At 41.6% G+C, this 23,159-nt stretch overlaps 1 protein-coding gene and 1 long non-coding RNA gene across 6 annotated transcripts; one reads left to right on the top strand and one right to left on the bottom strand.

The window, feature by feature from the left end:
• Window positions 1-4,887, top strand: LOC309378255. The gene is made up of 3 exons (XR_014171958.1): window positions 1-1,725; window positions 4,160-4,416; window positions 4,755-4,887. It is a non-coding gene; the product is annotated as an uncharacterized lncRNA (long non-coding RNA).
• On the bottom strand, window positions 4,753-23,130 carry REELD1 (reeler domain containing 1). 5 transcript variants are annotated; one of them, XM_081926077.1, is made up of 9 exons: window positions 23,014-23,130; window positions 17,398-17,460; window positions 15,045-15,261; window positions 12,354-12,576; window positions 10,742-10,914; window positions 9,041-9,353; window positions 7,988-8,051; window positions 7,009-7,065; window positions 4,753-5,430 (listed from the first exon to the last, which is right to left on the bottom strand). In XM_081926077.1, the coding sequence occupies exons 2-9, from the start codon at window positions 17,407-17,409 to the stop codon at window positions 4,804-4,806; spliced, it is 1,686 nt and encodes a 561-aa protein (XP_081782203.1). In that variant the 5' UTR covers window positions 17,410-17,460; window positions 23,014-23,130; the 3' UTR covers window positions 4,753-4,803. The 5 variants fall into 5 exon arrangements, with proteins under 5 accessions (XP_081782203.1, XP_081782202.1, XP_081782201.1 ...); XM_081926076.1 differs by having other exon boundaries at window positions 17,398-17,491; window positions 21,524-23,027; XM_081926075.1 differs by having other exon boundaries at window positions 21,524-23,027.
• Window positions 23,131-23,159: the final 29 nt, after the last annotated feature.

The following is a 23,159-nucleotide window of genomic DNA, read 5'->3' as shown; positions in this document are numbered from 1 at the left end:
TACAGACAGCTGTGGGCAATATTGTAGGGCCTGGACTATAGAACCCTCAAGGTCCCTTCCAACTCTACAATTCTATGATTCTATAAAAATTTGTATTTGGAATATCACCTCTTCCTCAGTTTGGGTCAATACTAAGTCATGTGAGTGAGTGAGTGAGTGAAAGAGAATATATCAGAGCAGTGGTAGTGGCGTTTTTCTTAATACTAGTAAATCTAGTAATAAAATCATATTTATTTTCAGGCAGTAATTTGGTGGGTGGGAAAGAAGCCATTGTATTTAATAAATTCTGTATTTTCATGCCTAGCAATATCACTATACCCTCAGCAAAGTATAGCCAGTGCATTGCCTTCTCATTTGCAACAGAGCTACGCCAGAGTGCACACAAAAGACTGCATTTGTCCAAAATAAAAGTGTTATTGTCGTTCCCTGCCACCTCAAGCTATTCTTAGCAATAGATATTTTGAGATCACCAGAATACATTGTAAGGTGCCCAGGATCTGAGTAGCTGCTTCTTGGAACTTGGGTCTTGCATGGTTGAGGTTTCATTACTTCTAGAATCATTCATTAGAAGTATAAATTACTTGCTACTCAGTAGCTGCCAAGAATAACTCGCACATCATCCTCTGCCAAGCTCTAACATTGGCACTGGGCTCATGCCCTGTCAAAATAAGCTCAGTTCATGTAGTCAAGCTTTTGGCCAGCACTCAGTATGTTAATATTAGGCGCTCATGCTTATGGCAGTGAAGGTCATAGGTGTGACAGTGTCATTTGGTACTAAAAAGGTAATGTGTGCTTTAATTAGCTAATACAGTGTTGATAGTGACTGATTTGCCATTGCTATATTTGATCAGTATTGCTAATTTTAATTATCACTCCTCTTTTCCAGAGATGCCCACTTTTGGCTATGTGTTTCATTACTCCTTACAGTTCGCTTGACTTAGATGGCTCATGGCTTGGTGTTCTTTCCTAATGAAATACCAGTTGTAACCTCATTATGATCCACAGCAATTGGGTGATGGAAGTGCCTACACAATCTAGGGTAATATATTTCCATGTGCTCTGTGGTGTCCCTGAAAACAGGGTCCAGGCAGAAGACCCAGTTTGCCTCGCAACTACGTTATCCACAAGCTCCACATTGTCACTCTTCCCATATGCAGCAACGACAGATATTTATATGGGAGAAAGGAAAAGGGCACAATATCAGGCAGGAGTGGCTAATCTGGCCCCCACGGATTTTTTTCTGACCCTCAGCCCTAATACTTTTGGTGACAGTAGCATCAACACACACACACAGCTTTGGTGTGGGCAGAGTTGGGCTGATGATGTGAATCAGCCTCTTCCCATTCATCATCTCAACCATGTGATGAGCAGAGAGGGGGTGATGATCCCTTTCCTTGACCAATTTGCTCAGATCATTTGAGGAGCTCGGCTGTGTGCATGTGTGAGCAGGATGAGTGTGAGGTGGCCAAATTCACACCCACCAGTGGCATGCAGCCCCATGCAGCTCCTGTCCAGTTCCCGGTGACACTAGTATAGGAAGGGAAGCACAAAAGGTTTTGCACTTCTTAACTATGTTGCTGTCTGCAGTCCATTGTCTTTGTCCTATAGAGCTCATCGTGAACTGTTGAGAGCCATACCACCCTTCCTTGGATAATTGCACCTTGGTTTGCACTGCTTGTTCATGCTACTGCGTGATAAAGAAATGGTACCAAGAATTGTTTTTAGGTATGTAAGTAACTTCACTACTGATATTAATTTACAAATTGCTTCATGACTAGTCTTCTTCACCCTTGGAACACTGTGAGATATAATCTTCCTAGAGGCATAGAGCTGAGGACTAGAGGTTGTGATGGCAAGGTTACCCTTACCCACTGAATTAAGTTCATTAAAATAAATAAATACGCTTATAATCCTGCCTTTCTGCCATGTGGCTCTTAAAGAGGTCTCCATAGGGTGCTCAGGCACTGATTAGAATCAGACCCTGAGCAGCTCAGCTTCAGCAAGGTTGCTGCATGAGGGCACCTTCAGACAGGGTCCTGATCTGGGGGTTGAACTTCAACCCGTATTTGATCTATTTTTAGTTCACACAAAACAGGGAACAAAAAATGCTCAGTTAGTGGGTTAAATATATATGTCGACTGAGCAAAAGCTGGGAGCAAATTTTATCACTCGCGTAACCTTGCACTGCCATCTTGCTCCATGTTTACTAAACTCACCTCGCCAAATGGTCCTGGGAGACACCCAGGTTACTAAAATATGGCTGTCCACGACAAGTAGAGACAAACTATGATACCATCAATTAATCTATGTGCACTTCAAGTTGCACATTTAACCTTCTCTACAGAAGATAGGACTAGGCAAGGGTGGGTGGGTGTTTAAAAAACATCCTAAGCTATAACAATCTAGTATTATTAAACATAGACAGACAGAAATAGTGCGGGAGGACTTAAGAATTTGTAATTTATTCATAAACTGCTAAGCCATCATAGCAAACTTTTTAAATGAAATCTGATAGTTCTTTAAATATTTACCAGCTTGTTGACCCATTTTCTCAGTTAATTAGGGATTGCATTAACAATGTACTGAACAGAGGCAGCTTTTAAAATTAAGAAGCCCAACTATTGTGCATTGCACAAAGTTTTTATTTTGTTCAATGAAGCTAGAGAAAGGATGCTCAGTTGAAAACATCCCAATTCTTTAACAAAAAAGACACCTAATATATGACTAGATTAATCACTTTTCCTATGACTTAGTTGACAGATCCAGATCATCTTTCTAGGAAGAACATTCATTTTGCAGTCTTCTCTGTTTCTGCAATAGCTTTTTACTGACTTCAGCTGCACATATTTTCTTACCATGATTTCTGTGATAGCCTGCATTATTTTCCAGTGAAAGGTTTTGCAGTATTTGCTTCTAATGAAAATGAATGAGTAATTCATCATACTTTCTCAACGTTTTTCAGTGTACTCGTTCATTTCCATCTTTAAGCTGAATCCCTTCATCTGAAACACATAATTGTGCAGCTGAAAATAATTCAGGGAAGATGTGGCCACACACCCTGTATGGCTTTTTCCATAGGGATTGGAAGATGTTTTAGTTGTTTGTTTCTTCCTGGTCATCACCTTTATTTCCCCTCACTATTTCCCTGTTATTAGCTGCTGCCTTGCACTTTATTTTGCATATATTTTGAGTTTTGAAGTCTTTTCAAAAATCTTTTTGCAGAGTGTTTCATATTGAGGATGAAAGGTGGGATATAAAGGTTTCTAATAAATACATAGCAAGCTCTGTGAGTAAGAAGAGGCATGCCCAGTGCATCCCATTCTATGACAACTTAATGTTCTTGACGACTATTTAAATCTATTTCAGGTTAAGCATAATTTTTTTTTTTAAGATATGTGATTTTAAAGTGAGAGTTGCAACAGTGTTGCAGTTCAGAGTGCTTCTCTACAGGGCCGGCCAGCCAGCCATTCCCATTCCCATTCCCAGGATACTCCATTAAATTTCCTGATTCCCTGGTCTTCTGTTCTCTTGCCCCCACCTACTTCCACAGTCAGCCAGCATTGCATGGTTATTGAGCATGCCTTCCCTGGGGTTCCCCCCTTAATAATGATAATTTTTAATATTTCTGCATACTTTGGGATTCCCCAAAACATACCTTTTGGGTATGCTTAGAGAAGGATTTGCACTCAGAGTAGTAAATAGCCGTTGCCAATTAACTCTGAACTTCAACTTGGTCTCAGACTAACCCATTGCTCAGGCCTTCTTTAATCCAGCGCAACCCGAATCCGAAGAAAGTTTTTCCAGTCAAAGTGCTAAAAGGCTGTAAAAGTTGTAATAGGGCCATCCATTGGGTTTCCTGAGTTGACCTGAGGTCTTTCTTCCAATTGTTCCAATAGCTGAACTGACCCAGAGTAGAAAACAAAGCAACTGCCAGCCGTGAGGATTAAACAAGCCAGCATATCAAGGTGCAAATGGCAAGAAGAAGCTTTCTCTCCATTTACACCTGATGAGCAGCCATGTTCCTTTGCCAAAAGGTGGCAGTTACTGTCTCTTTGTTTCCTTCCTGGAGATCAATTCACAATGCAGCCAGTCAGTGTTTGCATCCCATGGATCAATTTTCTTAACCGCCAGTGTTGCTCTGTTTTGTTTTTCTAAACAGGAAAGTTAGCTCAAGTGGCAAACATTTGACTGATTTGAGAAATCTCACACACCAAACCAAAGGCATCGCAACCTAAGTGAGAAGAGGGCAAAGGGCTTCTGTTTACTTGAAAAGAAGAACCGCAAGAGCAGAAACTTTTTCTGCAGAGACGAACTAGGAGGTGACACTCAGTGGCAGAGGAAGGATTTCTATTTCTGGCACTACCTTAAGGCAACAAAGGAAACATAATAGCAACAATAGTCCAATTTAATGAGCAGGTATGCAATATTAATTGCATTAAGAGTTACACTTTGAACAAAACATACCTTTATATTTTCGTATCTGAAAGTAAGAACATCTGCAAAGTAGCTAGATACATCTGCATTGCAACAAAATCATGCCTACACAAAACAGGTTTGCTTATCAGTGTTTCCCAACCTTGTGCCTCCAGCTGTTTTTGAACTACAACTCCCATCATCCCTGACTAGCAAGACCAGTGGCAAGGGATGATGGGAATTGTAGTCCAAAAACAGCTGGAGGCACAAGGTTGGGAAACACTGGCTTAGATGGTTATATGCAACTGCTCCACTTCCTGTGCTATTATTTTCTACTGCAGGCCTACAGATGAAGCTATCTGACATCTAACAGGAAGAACCACCACCATCCTAGAGAACAGCTTTTTTCCCACTGCCTGATGGGCTGATCCAGTTGTATTCTGCCTGTACCAGAACAAAGCTGTTCTCTCGTATCTTTCTGAAATGCATCATCTCCCCATTCTCCTGAAGTGCCATGCCATTATTTTCTGGCTCGCTAAAGGACACTTCCGTTCGCTTGTGACAATACTGGGAATGGATGCAGCGTAGACCAACAGCCAGCACCATGCTGAGGACAGCAGAGCATCCAAGGAGAACACCCAGCTGAGCTACTACAAGCTGGGATTCCTTGCGTGGCTTTCCTCCAGAAACAGTAGCTTTGGGTGTGGCTCTTGTTACCTTCAGGAGTGTGTTCTCAGGGATATCCTTTCTGCCCTTTACCTCCTGCTCATGTGATGTAAGTTCAGCCTGGGGCAGGAAGTTTGCTGGAACTTCCCATGTTGCTGCTTGCTTCTCTGCCATCTTCCTTGAAGCTCCTGATAAACTTTGATAGACACTCATGTCCTCTTCACTACCTAAATGCTCTGATATTGTTTCCGTGCCTGGAAGGCGTAGAGGATCCCGGAAGTGGACCAGCGGTGAAGCTGTAACGGGTAGCACAGACTTGCTAAGGCCTGGGTTAGGTGTTGCAGAAACCCCCTTAAAAACAAAGAGATGAAGTAGACATGGGGTGTGACTGCCATTGTCTTGGCTGAGATATACAATCACCTTTTAGTTGTTCAGTGAGATCAAAACTATCATCATTAGCCTACTAGAATCATCACAATTCTAACAGATAACTGTTCTCATCATAATAGCACACCACTTAAGAGCTCTTAAAATGATCCTAGAACAGTATTGAATCAGACCAATGGGAGGGGATGAGGAAGAAGATAGGTAACCATTGATTAGCATTCAGAATTCTCATTTTAGAAAGGCTTCTTAGCTTGCAAAGGTAGTAGCAGGTTTATGCTGTGTGACCTTCAGAGTTGAGCATGTTGTTTTCTTACTGTGATGCCGTTATATGCTTTGGTGATGGGCTTGGCGTTTGGGTAAAGGAATGTTACAGAACTATTTTGTTTACCCCACTGGTCTGTGCTCACTCAAAAAATGTCTGATAGGTTTTATAGACGGGGAGAATAAAGTTAGCCTGTTGCACAATCAAATGCTTCTATCAGATGTCAAGGAGATAAAAAACTATACAACATTTAGAAGACATCTGGAGGCAACCTTGTATAGGGAAGGATTTAATGCATTATTATGCTTTTATATTTGTTGGAATCCTCCTCCAGTGGCTGGGGCAACCCAGTCAGATGGGTGCAGTACATTCATTCATTCATTCATTCATTTATTTAGGTTAGACTCCACCAGGAGCTTTCTTGGCCACTGCTAGTTAAAGAAAATGGAAATGCGAGAGCCAATATGATAGAGAAGGGCAAAACTATGGAAATACATGTTCCAATTCTCACTAAGTAATAAAGTTCATTGGGTGACCCTTGGGCCAGTCACCATCTCTCAGCTTATCCTATTCTATGAAGTAAGCATCTGCTTGTTCTTTTATGCCTTCTGACAGTCTCTGTCTTATCCCTACTATTCATGCGGCAATTGCTACCCTCTCTCCTTGACACTGCTGCCTTGTCTCTTCCCTATGAACTATAACTCTTCTGAGCAGAATCTGTATCACTTCTGTGTTCTGCTCAGTGCCTAATATCATGAGCAAAAGAAAACACTGAGTAGCAGGACTAGGAAAGCTACTACTACTGAGAATCGTAGTAGTTGAAAGAGCATATCCGTATGCTGTATCTATGGCCCAAGGGTTAATTGTAAGACATGTCTATCCTCTTTCAGCAGAGCTGTTTACAGCCAGCTGTCTCCTGTCTATACAACTCCAGGAATAATTGGCATCAAAATGAACACTTAGAACACAATAGCTTTGAATGTCTGCATAAAAAGGTACCACAAACCCAGTGGGACTCTCTTCCAAGAGTTTACTTTAACTTATTTAAGATTTCAGAGAGTCTACTGCCCTCTAACTGGAGTAAGCGAGAACAGCACTAATGCCTCAGTATATACGTGAGCTACATCAAAATCCACTGACTGGAAAATCAGACATTGATTATTTAGCCTTCTTTCCAGGACCTGCCATCATGAGTACTGTAGCACTGTGCTCATTTAGTCTTTCTGAATGTACTTCAGATTTTCACTAAATACATACACTTTAAGGGGAGAGAAACTCACCAAATGCGCTTCTTTGCTCGGCCTGTTTTCCCTGTGGTCTACACACCATGCCTGTGTCTGAAGCCAGTAATAGTGGGGAGAGAATTACTTGCTTCAGAATCCGACGAATCTTAAAGCTAACTAGGTCACAACTAATTAAGCACATCAGTTTTGGCAATCTGTGCTTATCAAGAGACATGAAATGACCTCAGATGCAGTCTACGTGTGCCAGACATTCCAGACAGGATTCCGGAAGGCTAAAATCAAGCTTTTGTTGGATCCTCTGTATTTGTAGACTGGGGGCAAGTTTTCAAGTCACAAAGAATTCTTCCTCACTCAAGTAAAAACCAGACTTTCTACATGCAAAAGGCTTCTGCCCCATTGCCAGCAGGCCGACCCTCTGTTGAACCAAATGTTCTGCAAACAAACAACACATTCCCTACAAGGTCTGTTCAGCCTCGTGTGAGTATGGGACCAAGCCTATGACTTTCCCATCACAAAGCAAACAATGCAGAAGTGTGTCCGTTATACTTTTGAGTTCAAGCCTTCAAGGACAATTTGTTCTCCATATACATGGTTGGGGGTTGGAATACAGTTACAGATTTGTTTTCAGTCCCACATTGTTATACTCTTACGATTTCAATGCAGATTAAATAATGAGACAAGTTCTCATTGCATTCAGTGACACTGTGATTCTCTGACTGCAGGCCTTACAAAGCAGCAGGAAAGTGGTCTCAGGAGCATTTGAATTTGTGTCTGAAGAGAGACTCTAAATTTTATCATTAGTAGGGTTTAGCTATGTGTTGGGTCACTGCAATGGCTCTTACTTATTTGCACACCTCTGTGAGATTAGAGTGTGGTACCAGCTTAAACAAATACGTCTCACTTTTATCATATTAGGCTTCTGTCAGAAAGACACAATGCTGAAGCAGAACAGTAACAATGTACTACCAAAGATCTTTCTTGAAAACAAATCAAATGCCATCCTTTCAGTGCTTACCTCCATGCCTTTTATACATGTAGAGCAAAGCTGTGGTATGGGAAAGCTTGAAGTATTTTCTCTCCTGAAATGTTGGGGAGCAAAGTGTAAGTTAATTACATTTTGTTCTGATAAATTCAGCTTATATTTTGCACACATGTTCCTAAATGTCATAGGGAAATTCCTCCCAAAGCTTATTCAGAACTGGGGTTGGGGGATGCTTTAATTGTATGGTATGTCAGATATATGAATCCCACATAGGAGGCTGCTTACACAGAGCCAGACCACTGGTCTATCTCGCTCAGCATTGTCTACATGGACAGGTAGCACATCTCCAGGGTTTTAGGCAGAGGTCCTTTGCAGACTTACATGGAGATGCTGCAAGCTAGCTACTCTACCACTGAGCCACAGCCCATATGTGCCACAGAATCAGATCTGTTTCATATAAGATACTGTAGGCACTATGTGAAGGTCATTTGAAATCATACGCTCAGGTGAGCTCTGGAGCTGAAAACCAAAGACAAGGAATGGGCTAGTGCCCAACACTCTGTGAGCACTGGGACTTCCATTTCCCCTCCTCTCCACTGCAGCCCCCTGCACGACCTCCAGAATCGGCTCCAGAGAGGCCCCCCAAGAGAGATTTGGAGGGTGCATAGGGGACAGAAGGAAAAGGGGGAAAGGAAAATTCCCTTTGCACAAGTGGAAGTCAATTCTGCACACACAATGGTGACACTAGATACAAGCTGCAGAGACCATCTCCCCAAAGACTGTCTCTCTCCATGAGCATCTTATTTTGCTACCGGACAGCTATCATTCCAAATAACTTTCAAATGGCAGCCATTTTGCATTTAGCTGGTCTTGGTCCTCCAGAATGCCTACACCTGTTTGAAAGCTCTGCTGCTACTATTTTACAATTATTTACACACTTAAAATGAAAAACAAACAGGGGTGTGAGAGAGAGATGCAGCACTCAGAATCTTTTAAGACTCTGCCATGTTTTGGCAAATCCAAAATTCATAAATATTAGTGCAATAAGTGTTATGTGCAGCATGACATGTAATGCTCACACAGTACCTGTTGTACATGCTGTGGCTGGAGGAATGATGTTGTGCTATGAAACCGAGATCCTGGAACTGAAGTGATGGCTCCAGCGTGAGATCACCAACTGTGCCACTTCCATTAGCTTGTCTTTCTCTACTGCGACTGATGGCATGTGAAGTGACCAAGTCTGCAAGGGATTCAGACAGAGCATTTCCATTGTCAGGAGGCTCAGAGACTTGTCGTCCACTGTAAGATGGATCCAAAATCAATGTGGCTGCAAGCCGAGTCAGACTAGTATGTGTAAATTTTGCAAACTGAGTTAAGATGGTGTCAGGAGTGGAACTTTCTGGGGTTAAGCACAAAGCAAAACATTAAAAAATATAATACTGTTAGCAGGCATTTCTTAAAATATTGAACATGCTTCTCTTATGTATATATTTCTTATTTGTTAAGATGACATAACTGGAGTACTGGATTAGACACATCTAATCTGTTAGATGCTTCTGTTTCCAATAGTAGCCAGATAGGTGCCTCTGGAGAACCTCACAAGAAGGGCATGATCATGACATTCAAATCATGACAATCAGTAAGGCAAATACTTTCACATTCATTAGCCCACATTACATTCTGGGAACACAGCACACTGTCTTTTACTGCCACTTCACTGGTCCACCTCACTCAGTACTGTCTAACTTTATACACCAAGTGGCAGCAGCTCTCCAGGATTTCAGACAGGAGTCTTTCCCAGATCTATATGGAGAAGCTGGGTACTGAAAACAGGACCTTTTCATGCAATGTATGCAGCGTTTATTAAGACTTTCCATTCCCAATGACAATGAGCAGTAATATAAAATAAAGCTTATAATAAAAGTTAGAAGAAAACCTTACAGCTTTGGAAAAACAAGTGTCATCTTTCGGCTAGTACGTATATTCTGTTTTCAATCAGATAAGCAGGAAGATAAGGAAGTTAGAAGAAAGAAATAGAAGAGAAACATGAGATGGGAAAGAGGAATGATGGAGTAAGATTGTGTGTGTCAGCTGGACAAGGAGTTAGACTCTTGGATAAAAGAGCAAATTTAGTTTTATAAAAGAGCAGAGGGGGAGAAGCAACAGTGACACACCCTCCTTCTTTCCCACTTCTACCGAAAAACCTCAAAGAGAACTTGTATGGATGTCATCCACAGAGATTGTGAATTACTTTGAGAGTTCACAGTGAGATCTTGTGAGGCCTCAAAGTAATAAGGTGCTCATGCATTTCATTGCAGGTGAGATCCAAGAGCAAGTGATCTCAGCAAGTGATCTCAACAAAGCTGCTTAATACTCCGAATTAGTATGTACAATCTAGCTCTGTTAAAGTCCATTCCCTTTGCAATGTAGTGCGAACTGAATCCAATGGAGATATTCTTAAGGATATTTACTTGAACATCAGGGCCATAGAAATCAGTGGTATTTACTTCTGAGTCAATGGGTGGTACACAACTAAATCATAAGAGTAGGTTCATTGAAATCAACAGATGCAAGTCCCTTAAGTCCAGTGGTTTCAATGAGTCTGTTCTGAGTATGATGCAGGGCATCATACAATGAGTTTATAATTCAATCCAACATAGAAGCTTTGCACTAAGTCCTAATACTTCTAAGTCATATAAGATAATAGAAGTGTGAAATAGCATAGACCTATAGAAAGGTTCCACTTTAGCGGGGGGGGGGGGAGGAGGATGTCGGATAAAAACATACCTTTCTCTGCAGCAAATGCTCCTTTTAGATCAGTAGACTTTTGAAGAGGCGTTGGCTTTATTACACTGGGGGCTACATTACTTTCAGGTGTGGTTCTGTTTTGTGTTTGTTGAGACACAGTGGAAGATTCAATCCTTGCCCAATAAACAAAGTACGACTGGACGACTGATAAACTGTTTTTAAAAAAGTGTTTGAAGCAAGGCTTTAGTCATTCTGTACCATAAATAAATCATCAGAACATTTGGTAAATCAAAGGGAATTTTTTAAAATCTACAAACAGAATTAGCGTAAAAGACATTAAAGGATTAGACCATAACACTTTTCTGTTTTGAAATGACAACAAATAACCAGTTGAAACCTTAGTGAACGGGGTTTTAAATAAAATCACAATTAGAGCTAATCAAAACACATGGGGGGGGAGTTACTTTTAATTTAATCAGCTTTTTAAAAATTAATTTTACATTTGACAAAAATAGCGCCATAGTCAAGAAGGGGAAGAAAACTGAATGTCATTAAAAAAAAAAAATCGAGACCAAGTCCTAAGTGTAGCCAGAATTTTTGTTGAGGGAGGGTAGCCAAAGTTGTTGAGTTTTTAAAAGAACATAAAATGTTAATCAGACAAAGACAGAGGCCTGGTCAAATAGAAACATGTATTGGTTAAAGACATATTTTTAATAGATAGAGCTTGTCTTAGCACTGAAGTGTCACACTGGGAAACAGAAAAATGTAATCTCTTTCCACAACAGCCTCATGAATGCCCTCAAAAGTTGGCTTTAGTTTCTCTAGGCAGGTGGAGCTAGCTGTGTGAGGGGAAAATGTACTGCTCAATTCTAAAAATGTTTACTTAAAAGGACTTGTGCCCAGTGTTTAGTAAATGTGCCCTAAGGCTGGAATCCTAACCTATACTGCCCTGTTTGGCTGGGCGGTTACTAGCATTTAGGATGCTTATGAAATCTGCCCGTGTTGGATGCCTTCCAAAATGTTGAGGTTTCACTTTACCAGAGAGAGCAGAGCTGATCAATGTTGAAAATCCATTTATATACAGTTTAAAGGTTTAAAAAGAGAAAGCATAAAAATGATGCTTTGCCACTCTGTCTGACTTTAAATATCAAACTTAAATCCTCAGGAGTACAACTGTAAACCTGTGCAAAGAAGAAATGAAACCTTTTCTCTTATTTCCCTTTTCAGCATACACTCCTGCAGGAAAGATTTTTTTTAAATAATAGTTAATAAATTGTTTTGGGTAGGCTTTTATAGAAAATAATTTTAACTTTTTTAAAGAAAGCCTTCCTGAAGGAAAAAGAAAAACAGAAGTACTTATGTAGGGAAATGAGTTGTAGTTTCTACAAGTGGAATTCCTACTGGACTACAAACAGAGTGGAACTCAAAGGATATTGAAATGGTGGAACAATAATGGAGCAGACCCGGTTCAAGTTCTCTTATAGTGACCATTACGTTTCTGAGCTTAGAATCAATATCATGCTACCATTCCTCAGTAAATTTTGCAAAGAGCCAGCTAGCTAGCTAGCACCCATGGATTCCTCCACTAGAAGATTTCCAATCTGTTAACCATCAAGCAGACCTTCAATCTTAACAATCCAAAATTTCTTACAAGAACCTGATGTCTCCAATGGGCTGATCGGGTGCTTTCCACACGAACGACAGGTTTCTCTTCAGGGACTTGTCTGAATGGGTGACGGTGTCGCCATCTTCAAAACAAGTCAGCAGTTTGGAGCCAGGAGGAATGTAAACAAAAGTGCCAGCAATTTGATCGTTTGATACCCTGCGAGCTTGAAGCATAAAGCCCATGAAATCACGCGTGCTCCTGACGGTGACTGGGGACAAAGTGGAAGTTACACAATAACATAAGCCCTTGGAAATGCATTTTAATATTTGCGTTGTGAAATTTGAATCTACATTTCATGTTAGGAAGTGTGCTTGGCAATGCCAAGTTGTTGGAATTTTAGATATTTTTAAATAAATGTTGCCCTTGGTAATTTATTAAGCACAGCCAATATTAGCATTAGGGTCCCGGGGGGCTGGGGTGGGGATACACCTAAAATAAGCCTTGCCATACTGACCTCCACTGATTACCGTCAACATTCTGGTCTCATCACGATGAGATCCAAATGTCATAAAGCAGAGAGGGGAACCTGTGGCTCTCCACATGCTGATGGATTCCAACTCATGGGGATGAGGGACCAACTCCCTTCCCTTGCAAGGGCCCAGTTAGTGCCATTGCCTTCCGTTAAGAGTTTGGGTGTAATCCTTGACGCCTCCCTTTCCATGGAGGCGCAGGTTACAGCAACAGCCAAGGCGACATTTTTCCACCTTCGCCGCATCAAGCAGTTGGTCCCTTACCTTTCCCGCCCCGACCTGACCACAGTGATCCATGCGACGGTCACCTCCAGGCTTGACTACTGTAATTCGCTCCACGTGGGGCTGCCCTTGAAGCTGTCCCAGAAACTCCAGCAGGTGCAGAATGCTGCAGCCAGGCTCCTCACGGGGTCTCTGCCATGGGAGCATATTCACCCAGTGCTTTTCCAGCTGCACTGGCTCCCGGTGGAGTACAGGGTCAGATTTAAGGTGCTGGTTTTGACCTTTAAAGCCCTTCATGGCCTAGGACCCCCGTACCTACAGGACTGCCTCTCCCAGTATGCCCCACGGAGAGCCTTAGGTCCATAAATAACAACACCCTAGTGGTCCCGGGCCCTAAGGAAGTTAGATTAGCTTCAACCAGAGCCAGGGCCTTTTCAACACTGGCTCCGGCCTGGTGGAACACTCTGCCTCATGAGACCAGGGCCCTGCAGGATCTGATTTCTTTCCGCAGGGCCTGTAAGACAGAGTTGCTCCGCCTGGCCTTTGGCTTGGAGCCAATTTGATTCCCTCCCCCTCTTTCTTTTTTCTTTCTTCTCCTGTGATGAGGCTGCATTTTAATGTTTCAATATTTTAATTGTTGTATTATAATCTTGTTTTTAAGTTGTATTCATTCAATTTGTTTTTATTATTGCTTGTTAGCCACCCTGAGCCCAGCCTTGGCTGGGGAGGGCAGGGTATAAATAAAAATTATTATTATTATTATTATTATTATTATTATTATTATTATTATTATCATCAGTCTCAGCCAGGAATGATAGGAGTTGTAGTCCAACCAGATCTGGAGTATATGCACATACAGTTGTATGCACATAGAACCTACTGCCAGAAGTTGTGCAAATGTGTGGACACCAGGGGGCAGGAACAGCAACTACGGTAAGTGTCAAAGTGGGGCCAGCAAACACAGTCCCATTCCCCCCTCACAGGTTAACTGTACACATGAATGATGAGGGGTGGGGTATTTCTAGCCTGTGAAAGTGAAGCTTTCTTTGCCATAACAGAAGGGAGTCACTAGAGCTTCCATAGCAGGAGGCTAAGTCATCTCCTTTGATGAGAGCCAACTGTAACTGGCAGTGATCCATGAACTGTGTATGAAAAACACTGGTGGTTTATTCCAAGCAATGTCACATGCAAGCTACTCCTTCTGTAATATACATGAGCAAAACTGGAATTTGATTTCTGTTTACACACAGTTACACCCAACACACATTAATTATCACATATAAAGCAAGTTTCATTTTAAGTAATATATCTTCCCAACATACCCGTAAAGTGCTCGTTGTGTGAGCCACATAAGTATCTTCAAAACTGCCCTGACTATTTTAATTAGTGTTTCAAATTTAGTCTTGCTGTTACATCTGCTTACTGCTTGTTATTCGTTCTTCTGTTCATTCAATCAGTTTTGTCCTCCTGCATTTGGAGAGCAACTGGGACTTTGGCAAATGCAGGCCATCTTAAGCAGCAGAGAGCAACTGAGAAGGGAGTCGGTGCTTTGAATCTTTTTCAGCCTGAGGGCTGCATTGCCCAATGGGCAAACTTCCAGCTGCCACAATGATAGGTGGGACATAAAGCAAAAGTGGGCAGAACAAGGAATGCAAATTTAACCTTTGTACCGTAGGCTAGTTGTTACACTCACATACCACTCTCTATGCACCATCCAGGCAAGCAAAAAGCATTATCAGAGTTTCAGTGACACATTCCAGCCAGGCTAAATCACCAGAGGCTCATGCAAAGCAGCAACATTGAAGAGTGTTGCCTGGGGAGAAGAAGTGTTGCTGGGAAGAGTCCCAAGAGCTGTATAGAAAGGCCTAAAAGGTTACATGTGGCTCCCAAGGCTGAGGTTCCCACTCCTGATCTATGGCCTCTGAATACACCCCTCTGGCTTTCCCCCAAAACATCATAATTACCGGTAGCTGTGACTCCTTACCTGGAACCTTGTCACCTGGAAAAAAGGATATATTGGTATGGATGGTAATATAGTTATTCTGTGGGTTCTGAAGGTGAGCTCTGATATGTTTGGGCCTCATATCAGTACATGCCGAAAGACTGGCCCCATGGGAGAATGCAGCGGTGTATGAAACTAAGCACAGGATTGTCAATGCCCACACAACAAAAAGTGCCTGAACTTTCATCTCTTCCTCTACCTGTCAGGAAAAGACGTTGGAAGTTATTGCAGTGCTTTTCAATCAATTTTTTGAAGTACAATTTGTATGAAGCTACACCAGTGACACCTTTGAATTTCAGATGAAACTGTCAATTTCACAAGCTTTGGACTGTGAGAAAGGAGGTTTTAATCTTCCCTGGAGCTTTTTCCTGGTTAATCCACGAAATAAAACGCGTTGAGAACAAAGCAGGCTTTGACTTTTTCTGGAACTGTTGGGGTGGCGGGGCAGTAACCACCCAGGCAAAGTGGTTACCTGAAATCCTTTGCCAGTATGTTCTGGCTCATTGCAGTCAGACGATGCATGTATTCTCTTACATTGTGGCCATGCTGCAAAATGAGAGCTAGCAGTGGGGTAACTATCAGAAACATCGATGGACCTTTCCCAATGTTTAGCACGCAGGGAATGGATAGCAGCTACTTGGATTCCACACACAGTTCAGAGGACACTGCAGCAGCTAACACATCCTTGAAGGGCAGTTGACATTTCCCCCAGCGTTCAAACCCAATACTGAGTAGCTGGAAGACAACACAGCCATTGAAACTGCAAGTACAATGTGGGATGAGATAGCATAAGTTGGGAAGGGTTTAGTAGTAGGAGCACATGTTTTTCATTCAGAAAATCCCAGGTATTTCCATTTTAATGGATCAACCTAGCCGAACAAATGCTCTGAGCTGGTATAAAGTAACTTCCTCTGTGCGTGTTACACATACCTATTTAATTTGTATACTGCTTTTGCAAATATTTCCCAAAGCAGCCTATGACCATATACAAAATTCATATCACTTATTGGCTGGTCCTCATGGCATCCGTAGTGAACAGGGACACAAGTACTTAATGATGCCCACCATGTTGATGCCATTTTATTTTCTAAAATACTTTTTAGAGGCATCTTTAAAAGTTGAACATTCACAACTGTCCCAATATAGCCATTTAAATCTAGCATTCAAACCCAACATTTCATCAGTTCTCCGATTTCCCCCACTTTCACTTTACTTCTGTGTGCTCCTCCTGATCAGTGCTGGAACACACAACCCTACTGACTTAGAAATATACCAAAGAAGAATAGGAAAAAGGGAGGTCCTCATAGGAAAAAGGGAGGTGCTGAATATATTCATGTTCTTGGAAATAAATGCTTCAAAAGTATAAATATACATGTAATTATTAAAAGCAGCTGTGCTTGAATACTGTAGAGCAGTACTACAGAGCTATGGCAGGAAAGGTCCAAGCAGCAGAATGTCCTGTCCAAGTCAGGCCTAGGTCTCATGGACACTTCTTTTGAGGTACAGTGCCAAGAGTGTTACCACTCCATATGTGGTCAGTGAAGTTTAAAGGCCTCATGTCATACTTGACTCCAAAATTTCCTTTAATTATTCATACTTTCCAAAACAAAACAAAAGCCCAGCTTTTCTGGAAGGTGAGTTAAGATTGGACAGAATGAAGGGTGGTGAAGCAAACATGCAAGAGTAGAAAAATCATTTCCATCTGCACTGCAGATTCATCATCCAATCTCCTCCTGCCACGTATTCCTTCCCCTTCCATTTGTGTCTGCCTATCAGCAAAATCAGTTCTCCATTAAAGAATTATCCATTAGCTGATCCCATAAGCTTCTATAGTCATCTCTTCTATCCTACCAGACCATATCAGCCATTTGGCATTTAAATTACTGTCTTAAAACACCTTAAGCTCATACACAAAAATGGGTCTATGCAGAGTTCAGCTTATATAGACTTTCCTACCACCTTTAAATGTGCCTGTTCAGATGCTATTAAATATTGAACTACTTATTCTGAGCCAATGTTTAGCTCAATTCTTTTCCTCCACAGCGATTTCTGAAACCGTTTACAGACTGAAGGCAACACAAGGCCATATAAAGGAATCCCTTTTTAAAAACCCAGCCCTTGAATTAGCACAGGTTTTGAACAAATTGAGTCACACACACTCCCATCTTCCAATATAATCCCTGCTATAGCCATTTTTGTAAGTGGTTAAATATATACAAGTTATTTTCCCTGTGTAATAGAGTATTTCCCCCATATCCCAATTTTGCTTTTAGTCCTATAAAATCTCCTCTTAGTATTCAACACCTTAGTTGCATTAACATTGCCAGTTTCTTACCTTGGGACACATGTTCCTTCAGACACTCAGCAATTTTCTCCTTCAGCCTGCCAGGCAAACATCCTTTAAGGAAAAAAGTTCTTTACTCTCTCTACTAATGAGAAGAGCAACAGCTGTTACTGCTAATCCTTAATACCTACAGGAACTCTGTCAGTGCTCAAATCCAGTTTTAATCATGTTAGTTTTCTTCACACTCGACTCATCCACTTAAAAAGAAACACAGCAACACCAAGTTTCCGCGGTGAAAACAAAACCTGGGCTACCATATTATACACATTTACTTGGAAGAAAATCTCAGATAAACTTAGAAGTGAACATAGGATGAGAGCCATTAAAAAGACTGTGGGAATAATCTAGTGTTTCAGGTACATTAAGGTCTGGCCTCTTTCTCTCGCCTCCCCACACAAGTGTAGCACAAAGAAAGATGTGCTTTCTTTTGTGCACTCAAAGATATACACCGAGCATGTTGCCTTTCAGATTTGTATGGGAATAACTTGAGAGCAAAAATAATTCAGAATTAATGAGACCTAGACATGTCTATTTCACTGTATTAACACATAAATATTTTGACTTCAACAACATTTTAAAATGCAGTTATACAAAGGGGAAAGGTCCTGATCCTTAAAGCTCCCTATTCTCTACCCTCACTTTGGCTGATGTCATTGATTCTGACCAAGAATATAGGTCATGGCCACAAAATCCCATTCTTAGCGTGAAGAAAGGCTGCAAGTCTTAACTGAAGTTTCAAAACAGCACTAGAGCATGAGCAGCATAGCATTTATTTATACCATATTCCTTGACAAGACAACAGCCTCAGTGAATAACTAATACTGAGAATAAAGTCTGAAAACAACTTAAAAGTGTGTGTGTGTGTGTGTGTGTGTGTGTACACAGACACACAAACACACACAAAATATATACTAACATATTTGTAACCTCCCTTTCACATGTTTTAGGTCTGTGGGCACATCTGGATGTTTGAGCAAGTACCATGGGTACCACCACCCTGGTCACCAAAGAAAGGAAGTGCATGCACATCTTACTTCCAAGGGATCTAGGTAGAATTAACCGGAACCTACAAAAGCACATGGAGCTGAAACAGGAAAGAAGAGTGCCATTCTTCCAACTTCCTCCTTCAGCTGTATGTACCTGTCCAAGGGGGGCGGGGAGTAAACGACCATTACCCTGTCATGACCAAGGTGGCAGTTCAGGGAAGCATTCAGAGACTTTGTGGGCACTAGGAAAAGGCTTCAGGGGCATCATTGTGCCCCTGGATGCAACACTAACAACCTCTGCCCCATGAATACTAACAAGCAACATTAAACAGAGCAGCAGAAATAAAACCAAACACACTCAGCAGAGCCAATCAGAAATTCTCTGGAAAGTGGACACTTTGGCCTGGCAAATATTTAAAATCAATAATAATAATAATAATAATAATAATAATAATAATAATAATAATATTTTTTTTATTTATAGCCCGCCCTCCCCAGCCAAGGCTGGGCTCAGAGCGGCTTACAAGCAATAATAAAAACAAGATGAATGATTACAACTTAAAAACAAAAATAAAATACAACATTAAAATAATGGAACATTAAAATATTAAAATGTAGCCTCATTGCAGGAGGTGAAGGAAAAGAAAGAAAAAAGGGGGGGAAGAGAGGGAGGGAATCAAGTTGATTCCAAGCCAAAGGCCAGGCGGAACAACTCTGTCTTACAGGCCCTGCGGAAAGAAATCAGATCCTGCAGGGCCCTGGTCTCATGAGGCAGAGCGTTCCACCAGGCCGGAGCCAGAGTTGAAAAGGCTCTGGCTCTGGTTGAAGCCACCCTAGGGCCTGGGAGCACTAGGGTGTTGTTATTTATGGACCTTGAGGCTCTCCGTGGGGCATACCAGGAGAGGTGGTCCCGTAGGTACGAGGGTCCTAGGCCATGAAGGGCTTTAAAGGTCAAAACCAGCACCTTAAATCTGACCCTGTACTCCACCGGGAGCCAGTGCAGCTTGAAAAGCACTGGGTGAATATGCTCCCATGGCAGAGACCCCGTGAGGAGCCTCGCTGCAGCATTCTGCACCTGCTGGAGTTTCTGGGACAGCTTCAAGGGCAGCCCCGCGTAGAGCAAATTACAGTAGTCAAGCCTAGAGATGACCGTCGCATGGATCACTGTGGCCAGGTCGGGGCGGGAAAGGTAAGGGACCAACTGCTTGATGCGGCGAAGGTGGAAAAATGTCGACTTGGCTGTTGCTGTAACTTGCACCTCCATGGAAAGGGAGGCATCAAGGATTACACCCAAACTCTTAACGGAAGGCAATGGCACTAATTGGGCCCCCGCAAGAGAAGGGAGTTGGTCCCTCATCCCCCTGCCATCCCGACCTAGCCATAGGACCTCTGTCTTCGAAGGATTTAGTTTCAATCGGCTCCCACGAAACCATCCAGAGGTTTCAAAAATCAAGAGGGAAGGGGCAAGGAAATTACCCCAAGAAAAGTCCCACAGCTTCAATATCACTGCAGAAACAACCCTGCTCTGCGTTATTATCCAGTAGTTGGGGGCATATGTAGCAAGTTCTCTGCAGATTTAAAATTAACAGCTTTAAAATTTGAATGCTGAAAAACTCAAGTGGAAGGCTGTTCTACTTATGTCTCTTTAGGTTTTAAAATCTTCATCAAGCAGACTAAAAACTAGAACTCTTGCTTTGGGGAAGGATTGTTAGTTCTGCTGTAGACACATTCTTGGAAGTTTAAAAATTGCTAATTGTCATTTTCCTCATTAATTGCTCCTTTCAGGAAAGCGTAAGTAGGTGATGGCAAATTTTATCACTAGTGGTATTCATTAAAATTGCTAGAGCTATAGATATTTTGCACAGAAATCCTGTACTTCTATCATTGATCAGTTGCATTTTCCTACCTAAGGGAGGAATTTGTTTGGGCTCAGTCTGGGCAATTGCTACATGATAATGCTCAACTAGCCTTGAGCAGACACTTCAGAAAATAAGGGGGCAACTTACAGCGAGTCCACTCAGAAGCCTTAGCTCAGTGGAACTTAACTCTCAGGTGAGTATAGAATTCCAGTTTTAGTATCAAAAAAGGTATCAAACAATTTTTTCATAGACTAATATTGGGCAAATAAGCTTCATGTTTACAATAGGAAAGTAAGGTAAATAGGAAAGTAAGGAAAGTAACGGAGCCCTGACCATTAAGTCCAGTCGTGACAGACTCTGGGGTTGCGGCGCTCATCTCACTTTATTGGCCAAGAGAGCCGGCATACAGGTTCCGGGTCATGTGGCCAGCATGACTAAGCCGCTTCTGGCAAACCAGAGCAGCGCACGGAAACGCCATTTATCTTCCCGCCGGAGCGGCACCTATTTATCTACTTGCACTTTGACGTGCTTTCAAACTGCTAAGTTGGCAGGAGCAGGGACCGTCGCGGGGATTCGAACCGCCAGCCTTCTGATCAGCAAGTCCTAGGCTCTGTGGTTTAACCCACAGCGCCACCCGCGTCCCATAATAGGAAAGTACTGTGCCTTAAATATTCTTGATTTTACAGATCAGCAGAATACAGACTGAGTTAGCTTTAGACTTTTCAAGATCCCAACAGAAGATTGCAACTTTCTTTTCATTTCCTGCAGGCCTTGATCCACACCAAGAGTTGCTCACTGTGTAAAAGGCCCTATTGTAAATAGTGAAGGTTCAGCCAAATCGCCCCCAATATATAGGTAGGATTAACTGTGTGGTCCTATACACTCAGATGTTAAGCCCTAAGGAGTTCAATGGTGCTTACTCCCAGCCAAATGTCTGTTTCAATCACTTTTCTCCTTAACAGCAATTAAGTTAAGTCTTCATCCCTGTCGCTAAGCCATTTTGCCTTCCTGGATAGCCATGATTTAATGTACAACTACACCATAAAGAACATACAGACATAGCACAATTGCAATGACTCCCAGTCATGCTGCTCTGTTTACATTGCAATGACACAAGGGGATGGCCAGTTATTATCTTGGGCTATGCATGCAATGCAGTGCATGTGTATGCATATATTTGAATTAGGGCTTTTAAATAAAAGCTGCTCTTTAGAGTTGTGACAGGGTTAAAAAACTGTGGGTAAGATATTATATAATAGCAGCTATACTTACAATAAACATTCCATAAATACACTGTTTTAGATGTTTGGAAACAAAATACTTTAGCTACTTCCAGCAACCATTTTGGAAGATGAAGGGGTCCAGTGACCTTGCCACCTGTAACCTTTTCCCAAAGCAAGTTAAAAATTACATAGTAAACCTGAAGGAACATCCATTTTAAAAAGAAGCCATTAATAGAAAACCATGCCTGTGATTTGTATTTACATGGCAGTCCTTTCTCAAGCCCTTGTCAAGGAGTTATAAATTATTGAAACATGCTATAAAATTGTGTTCTCTTTGTATGCTGCACAGAGCCATGTGCAATGTGAATAAGTTAACAATTATTAATTCCTTCCCTTCAAGTGTTGCTATTCCCTCCTTGTACCAAAGTTCTTCTGTTATTTGAGGAGATGGAACAATGTTGTATTCACACAATTGTTAATGCTTATTCATGCACAACTCAAAGGTATGTGCTGATTTTAAAAGGCAGCTTTAAGTTGTTCAGAGAACAGCATAATGTACAAGGCACCCCATGCTGGGTTGTTTTATAACTTTTTATCAAAACATTCTCAACTCTATACTATAGGACTTTAGTTTAGCTTTGCATACAGTAGAATCCTGTACTGTACATGTCCATTCAGAGATGCCCCTTTAAGGTAGGTCCCAGCTGAGTTCAATGGGAATTGTTCCCCAATAAGCTGAACATAGAATTACACCCTAAACATATTTTGAACAGGAGTAAGATTCCTTTGTACACACATCAATGGCTATTTCAGACTAAGGAAACATTTTGTTTGCAGCAACTGAGTTTTAACTTAGATTGCAAAACACAAGGTTTATAATTCCTTTCCCGCTATTCTTCCATTTCCTCGGGTTAAAAAGTCAGGCATCTAGTTGAACATTTTGGGGCACAAATGTATGAAAGAAAGTGTGTGTGGCCTAAAGAATGGTTGAGGAATATGCAGTGGAACTTTAACCACAGCAGCTCTACAGAGACCTCCCCCCCCCCTATTTCTGTTATAGCCCATCCTACCAATTTATTTATTTTTTATTAGTTTCTTAGCTTTCATGTTTCAAGGCTGACTCTGCTTTAAAAATAAAAAAAGAATAGTCTTTGGATTCTGCTCAAGCTGCTGGATTTTATATTACATGTCAGGTCCTGCACTCTGTGCAGCCACACAGATTTATGAGCCTCCCAGTGTGGTGGTGGGGGAAGAAAGAAGAAAAAGTTAACGGCAATCAGGAGAGCAAAGGGTTGCCAGGATTTGGAGGGCTGGCACATAAACAGAAGCTTCTCACTTGCAGTGCTTACTTGTAGCTGGCACAATGCTACCCCTGGATTTTCCTTCCATCCTGTTCCTATTGTTGAATTGTCACTGTTACACCCACTATTTAAGATTTTTGTTGGTTCACTTCAGACTGCAACTGAAGATTTTACCATGTGACTAGAGTTAAAGAAAGAGGCTGTGCTTTTTTAAAACAGGGCATGCAGTTTGCCTTACCTTTCCAGCCATCCAAACTTTTGAAAACAGGCTTTCACACTTTAGCAGTCCAAGAAAGGTTCCAGTGTGGTGTTAGGTTCCACTATGGTGTTATTCTCTAACTTACCACTGTTCATGTGAGTACCAGATGTTGTATAAAATTAGCT

Source organism: Podarcis melisellensis (genome assembly GCF_964234715.1).
Source record: "Podarcis melisellensis genome assembly, chromosome: 9".
Taxonomy (NCBI): domain Eukaryota; kingdom Metazoa; phylum Chordata; class Lepidosauria; order Squamata; family Lacertidae; genus Podarcis; species Podarcis melisellensis.
Note: the sequence above shows the minus strand (reverse complement) of the source record. Positions and strands in the feature narration are given on the sequence as shown.